Below are 7,225 nucleotides of genomic sequence, written 5' to 3' on the forward strand. Positions count from 1 at the left end.
CCCAATCAGACCATGAAAACACCCATCAGATTCCAAATCCAAGCAGAGAGCCCCTCCCTGTTACTGGAAAAGCATGAGACTGCTCAAGTGTCTATGTGGACCATGTGAACCACAAATGCCCCCAAATGTCACTGGGCCATCCAACAACTCTACTCAAAGTGCTTACTTCAAATATGGAAAATATTTAATATTTCAAACTACCCCCATGCACCCAGGCCCCTCAACACCTCTGGAGCAATTAAAGTAGGCCACAGGGAGGATGACAGTCCAACAGAGGGACACTGTACTCTCAAGGCTAGTCAATAACAGAGAGACACATGGCTTCAGATCCTTTATACTGGGAAAGATCTGGGGTTGGCGACAAGCATAGCATGGAAGCAGACAACCACCAGGTGGATCTCTAAATTCTAAACATTGTATCTCAAAACCCTAAACATTGAAAGCAGCCAGGAAATGATGTCTGTGGAAAGTCACCTGTGTTTACAAATCAGAAATGGTTTCATACAGTGGTCAGAAGCACCAGCAACAGTAACATAAATGTTGCAATACGGTCTCACTTGATCCTTTCACTCTGGGAGAGGAGAGCCGCCATGTCTTACTTTCGGGAGGAGACATGCGGGTGGAGACAAGGGTCCTCTGTGTAGCGCTTGCTATCTAGGAACTCATTCTGTAGTCCAGGCTGTCCTTGAACTCAGAGACCCACACGCCTCTGCCTCCAGAGTTTTGGGATTGCAGGTTTGCACCACCACTGCTCGGTGATCCTGTCTTACACATTCAGGAATCTGACCATAATTCAGTCTGCCTGCTGAAATCTCTGACACAAACAGCAGTGTCAAATGGAGGAACACTGCGACTTCTTAGCTACTACCTACCGATCCTGAGACTAAATGGAGAGACACATAGTCCCAGTCCCTTCACATTGGGAGAGTTGCTGGGAGAGGCAGTCACAGCATGGAAATAGATAATCACCAGCTGTATCTCAAAATTCTAAATATTGAAAATAGCCTTTTCCAGCAGGAAAGGCCAGGCCACATGCTCTGACAATGAAAAAAAGAGACAAGTGAGCCAGTCCCACTTCAAGAAAGTACTAAAAAGAATGGTTCACTGGATAAGAGCATGTCCTGCTCTTACAAAGGACCCAAGTTCGGTTCCTAGCACACAGTTCCAGAGGATAAATGCCCTCTTATGACCTCCATAGGCACCATACTCATGTACTCATACGTGTATACAACACACACACACTTAAGAAAAATGTGTTTTGATGTGTGTGTGTGTGTGGTTTTTTGGTTGTTTTGTTTTGTTTTGTTTTTTGGACAGGATTTCTCTGTGTAAATCTGACAGTTCTGTAAAAGACCAGGTTGTCTTCAAACTTAGAGATTCACCTGCCTCTGCTTCCCCAGTGCTGAGATTAAAGGCTTGGACTACCATTGCCCGGCTAAAAATAACTTTTTAAAAAGAGAGCGCTGGTCTTTTGTGGAGGCTGACTGCAGTGGGCCTGGCTGGGCCCCCTGTGCTGCACAGCCCATCTTAGCCTCAGTCTCAGCTTCAGCCTCTCTCCTGCAGCTTTGGGCATCACAAAGAGAATTAGAATCTAGGTGAGGACCAGGAAGTGAGCATGGCCAGAGAAGGTGTGGCTTAATCTGAGTATACCATCCTGAGAAGTGGGAAAGGAGAAGCAACTACAGAATTTCCAAGAAGTCAAGTCTTAGGGGGAAAAAAAGCAGATGCTGGAGAGATGGTTCAGCAGTTAAGAGCACTGACTGCTCTTTCAGAGGACTCAGGTTCAATTCCCAGCACCCACATGGCAGCTTACAACTGTCTATAACTCCGGTTCCAGGGGACCTGACATCCATGGCAAAACATCAATGTACATAAAGAAAAAGAGCAATAGGTTAGGTACTGGGAAGGATGTGGAGAAATCAAGAAGCACAAGGGGGAATGTGAAATGATTGTGGTCAGGGGGCTGGAGAGTTGAATCAGCAGTTAAGAGCACATGTTGCTCTTAAATAGGACCCTAGTTTGATTCCTAGCACACACATAGCTCAGAACCATTTGTAACTCCAGTCCCAGGGAATCCAAGGCCCTCTTCCCACCTCTGTGGGCACCAAGTACACACTTGCTACACAGACATACATTCAGGCAAAACACACACCTAGAATAGTATGTAATATATGTGAGTGTGTGTATATGTAGGAGATGGAGAGAGAGAGAGAGAAGAAATGGGACAGCGTGGTAGCACCTCCAGAGGCAGGATACAGTTTCTTCAGGACTCAGCAAGTCCTCTGCAAGACCCTGAGAGTGGAAAACACCCATGCACAAGAACACATACACCAGAGTTCACAACAGTTTTCACAAACAAGATGCAAAAACAGTCCAATGCTCACTAACTGATCACTGGACAAACACAAGCACACAGGGACAACTGTCCATCCACAGATAGGAATGAAGCACACTGATGTATGCTATGACAGAAAAGATTCTGATGACTCCTCGCTACGTTAAAAAAAGAAAAAAGCCAGACACAAAAGCCACATGCTCCACAGGTCCACTTCCAGGAACCGGGAACCTCCAGAATAGACAGATCCACAGAGGTGGCAAATGTACAATTGGTGGGCAGAAGCAACAGAGGGTGACAGCCAATGCAGGGAGCTTCCCTTTGAGGTGACTTGAATTTTCCTGTGTTGAGTGCAAGGAAATAATGCAGTCCTGGCGCCAAGAGTCCCAGAGTGAAGTGTGGGGCAGAATCTGGAAAGAGTAAAGTGAAGACTGCTCTTGTGAAGGCTGTTAGGAGGACAGAACCGACCTCAGGAAGTCAGAACTACAGCCCCTTCCACACTGGTGGGGAAAACCTGGCAGTGGAGATAAATCCGAAGAGGCAGGAGGGAGAGGAAAGCAGGCCAGGCTGTCTGCCTGAATCTATCCACCCACAGCAGTTCTGACCTGCCTCTCCCCATCCCATGGCCCAAGAACGCCTGCTGACTAGGGACCCTCGGTCCCCACTATCTCACTGCCAGTTCTCCAAGACCATGACTGCCTAGAAAGGGCCATTTGGGAGTATACTAAGCAAAGCAGGAAATGACATCTGACTGTGAATACATAGCAGGACCAAGGGCCAGCACAGCCTAACCATGTAAGGGTGAGAAGAACTCTGAAGCAAGCTCTCCAGCATTTACCTTCTCCGTCCGCTGCCAGTCAATGAGTGAGGAGCCTAGAGCTAAAAGCACACTGGTTAAAACACCGACCAGATCAGCAGGGCAGTTAACAGGTATGGCCCAGGTCACCCATTCCTCTCCCAGGGACACCAAGTCAAACTAGGAGTCAGTCAGAGGCAGTGTGGCAGTCACTTCTAGTAAGACAGAAAGTTGCAGGTTCCCCCAGCGACCTGGAAAACTACTTCTGAAGGGTCACCAGCTGGGACAGGAGTCCTCAGAAAATGGACCAAGACTCTCAAAGAGTGACTGAGCCAAGATTGCTTTTTTTCCTGACACCGTGCAATGACTTCAACTCTCTCACTCCCACTAAAGAGACCATGGAGCTTCCCTGCCTGGCACCAGGTTAAAGTGACCAATTCCTCTGCCAGCAAACAGAGTGTCGGCTGAGTGTTCTGTGCTTAACATTTTCAGTTTTGACATCTAACACATTGACTACTGATAGTACAACACACACACGAGCTTCCACGGTTTTTTAAAAACACAAGACAAAAGTCTGCCTACAGTGATGCATTTGGATAACACTATAAGGTCAAAGGGCTAGAAGCAACCTGAAGGCCCTGAGCAGCACAGCTCAGTAACTGCAGTGGGCCACCCTGCCAGGCAAGGATGCCAGCCAGGATTGCTGGTGAGACAAGAGCAGGCTGAACAAGATGTTCTGGAGATCCCAGGGTGCTGACGACAAAGCTGTGATTAAAATTTACATACATGGGCTGGGGCCTATAGCTAAGGAGGGAAGTCTGGGGTTCAAGCCCAATGTAAAAAAAAAAAATTACATGTTGTTTTAAGAGGGGTCGCCTCTGGATTAGGAAGAGGAGGGGGGCATCAGAGAGAATATTGTCAAAACTACAAATGCAGAAACAAACTACCTACGGCTTGTGCATAAAAGGAAAAAATGCCTTCAGAGCCCGCGTGACTGTTTCAAATCGGACACTTTCCTCCTGGGAACCGACTCCCTTAGGCAGCAGCTAAGGCGCTGTGCTGGGCTGGGCAGAACCGAGCTTGTTTCCCACTGAAAACTCCTTTACAGTCCCGAACACGGATGGAGAGGTCCGTCTGTCATCAGGGGCACATGCTCACCAAGGAGCACAGTCAATCACAAGCACGTTTTCTGAGTCTAGTATAACCAACGAATTAAAATCTACCTCACTTGAGAATTCGCCAGCTTCTTTCCCACAGCACCCAAACCCCCACCAAGGAAGCAGGACCCAGAATACGAGTATGCCCTTCGTGGTCATTCCATTGAGGGTATGACTGGCCCTGGGGACTGGTTCGGAATTAACTTAGGTACAATTCACCAAGACAAATACTTCTTCTACATACAGATGCAGTGCAAAACTCCAGAGAGCCGTAAAAAAAAACATAAAAATTCAGAGAACATGTTGCTAAACAAAAGTGAGGTAAGCTGGGCATGGTGGTGCCATCTTCAATCCCAGAAGACGCAAGTGGATCTCTATCTACCTGGTGTACACAGTGAGTTCCAGGCCAGCCAGGACTACCTGGTAAGTTCCTGTTCCAAAAAGAAGGTGAAGTAAGACACCCTCTTTAATGTCATCAGAAAGAAGTGCATATGTGTAGGATTGAAACACAACAAAAACTCTAGAACTCAGAATCAAAAATTACTAGAAAGAATGTTTTCACAGCAAAATTCTTTTCCCTTGGAGATGAAAGTGCCCTGCCATGCCTAATTTTCCTGACATTTCTGAGGCTTTGAAGCCACAGCTAACGGATCTGAATCATCTGAACAAAACCACGCTACAGTGACATGTTACTGGAAGGCCTAGAATAGAATGCTAAATATACGGGCACACACCCATACAGGCCCTTGTAGAAAACGATCACACGTGAAACTACAGCAAGCTGTCCACACCTTGAGAGGATAGACAGTGTCTCTCCAGCAGGGGACTAGAACACTCGCATGTTTATAAGTTAAATCACAAACTACAGCAATAACACCTGCTTTTTACTAATAAAAATTAAGCCTCCGCTGTCTGAGAACTCAGCTCAATGAAACTCTTCTCCCATGCTTGCTGCCAGGAAGGAAACAGGACCCTCCCCTGAAATCTACATCAGGCCTATATCCAAGCCCTGGCATTGGCCCAACTGTTCACCTAGGCAAGGAAAAGAGAGGGAGAAAGGGGAATACGTGGCTTCATAGTTCCATCTGTGACATTACCCTTTCTTCTTAAACAAGCATGCCACTTGGAGCCACATTCTGCTTTATTTGGGTTGGCAGTTTAAGTACCAACAGCGGGGTGGCACCGTGGCTGCAATGCTGAACTAGGTCAGCCCCAGCCTGCTCCTGGGAGCTCCCGGTGTCCCAGGCCTCAGCTCCCCTCTGCCTCCCAGAGGAGAGAACCCAGGGTTTCAGGGTGGAACTAAGGACTGGAGGAGCAGCCCTAGAAGATAAGGGGCTTTGGCATCATTTTTGGCCTTGAAGAGCTTTTCAACACCTTTTCATTTAGTAAACAAGGATTATAAAGTCCTCCGGGGCTTGAATAGAGCTGCTTCATTTGAGAACTAGTGTGAATATATGTTACATGCTAAAATAAGGGTGCTTCACACCTCAGGACCCCACCACCACCAGAAAACAGGGCCAAGGAATGGAATCTAGGGACCAGGCAGGACTCAGACAATGGAGCTCAAGACTTGGGGGTGAGGTCTATTGTGACTTCGTGAGGAAAGCTCAGGGATAGGGCCAGGGAGCAGAATTAGAGACCAGGATTCATGCTCGGAGGCCAAGGGTAGATGTAGGAATTCAGGGTCAGTGTGGTCTGGGTTGGAAGGACAAGGGACCAAAATGTGAAAGCTGGGTTTCTGGAGTCAGAATTCAGACTTTGAAAAATCTGAGTCAGAAACTGGGGGTCGAGATTGAATCAGGAGACCTGCGGTCAGCATGTGGTGAGGTATAGAGGTCAGGGCATCCAAGTACCAGGATTCTGTGTCAAAATTCCAGATCAGTACTGTGGCTCTGGAGTTAGGGAGCAGAAGCGGGATAGGGATTTGCTCTGTCTGGATCCACAGCAAGGTACCAGCATCAGGACTCAAAGATCCAGACTTAGGCTAGGTTCCTGTAGTCTGGGTTAAGACAGGGGTTCAAAAGTCGGGTCTTCGAGTTTGGCCTCGGGGACCAAAAAAGCGGTGTCAAGGTCCAGGATGGGTTGCTGCAAGTTTCCTGGCCTAGGGTCCTACTATGGGGTCAGGGTCTGGGGCCTGGGGGATTCCTGGTCCGTGTCTCCTCGCTGTGGGTAAGGAGCATCAGAGTCACACGTCCAAAAGACAACTGGCCCGGGGTCCGTGGCTGTAGAAGACGCTGTAGAGGCAGGAATTTAGGGTCTCCAGCTGGAAATGGGGATGTCAGGGTCCGGGGCTGGGAGACTCCTGGCCCACAGCCGCCCCTCCCTAGCCGACGGCGCGGCACTTACGTCGTCGAAGAGCGAGCCCACGTTGGCCGTGACCAGCAGGACCGCGGTGCCGGGGGCGGCCGCCTTCCCCGCCATGGTGCCCGGGCGGAGCGGGCGCTGGACTGGGTGGCGGCGGCCGCTTCCTGCGGGGCCGGGCGGGCTGGGGTCTCGCGGGGCCGCGGGGCGTCAGCTGCGCCGGGGGACAGCACCGGGGCGCATCGCGGGCTCCGCGGGTCGGACCGGGCCTGGCCGGGGCTCCAGCCTCGCGGTCGCTGCCTCTTCGCTGCTCCGCGGCCCCGCGCCCGCTCGCCGCCGCGCCTCACAGCGGCCCGCGCGCAGCCATTAGACCCGCCGGGAAAGTTCCCGCAGCCGCCGCCGCCGACTCCGGCTGGGGCAAGTCCCGCCCCACGGAGGGTGGGACCCTAGGAGGCGGGGCTGGTGGTCGCGCCGGAGGCGGGGCCTAAGGGTGGGGAGGGGCCTGCGGGCAGCCTACCGCCTCGGGGCCTCCGCTCCCCGGCTCAGGATCTGCTGGAAGGGCGGGGCCTCGGGCCCGAACCAGACTGAGGGGCGGGGCCTGAGCAGGGGCGAGGTCTGCTTACAGGAGCTGGGCCT

The 7,225-nt window shown here is 50.6% G+C and overlaps 1 protein-coding gene across 2 annotated transcripts in view; it reads right to left on the minus strand.

The window, feature by feature from the left end:
- Inpp5a (inositol polyphosphate-5-phosphatase A) overlaps positions 1 to 7,024 on the minus strand; it is a 189,060-nt gene extending 182,036 nt beyond the window's left edge. The window contains exon 1 of one of the 2 annotated variants that reach the window (XM_057777435.1): positions 6,635 to 7,024. In XM_057777435.1, coding sequence (XP_057633418.1) covers positions 6,635 to 6,709 — 75 coding nt within the window. In that variant the 5' untranslated portion in view covers positions 6,710 to 7,024. The remainder of the gene's footprint in view (positions 1 to 6,634) is intronic. The other variant, XM_057777436.1, reaches the window with a different exon arrangement.
- Positions 7,025 to 7,225: the final 201 nt, after the last annotated feature.

The sequence above is a fragment of the Chionomys nivalis genome, chromosome 8 (assembly GCF_950005125.1).
Source record: "Chionomys nivalis chromosome 8, mChiNiv1.1, whole genome shotgun sequence".
Taxonomy (NCBI): domain Eukaryota; kingdom Metazoa; phylum Chordata; class Mammalia; order Rodentia; family Cricetidae; genus Chionomys; species Chionomys nivalis.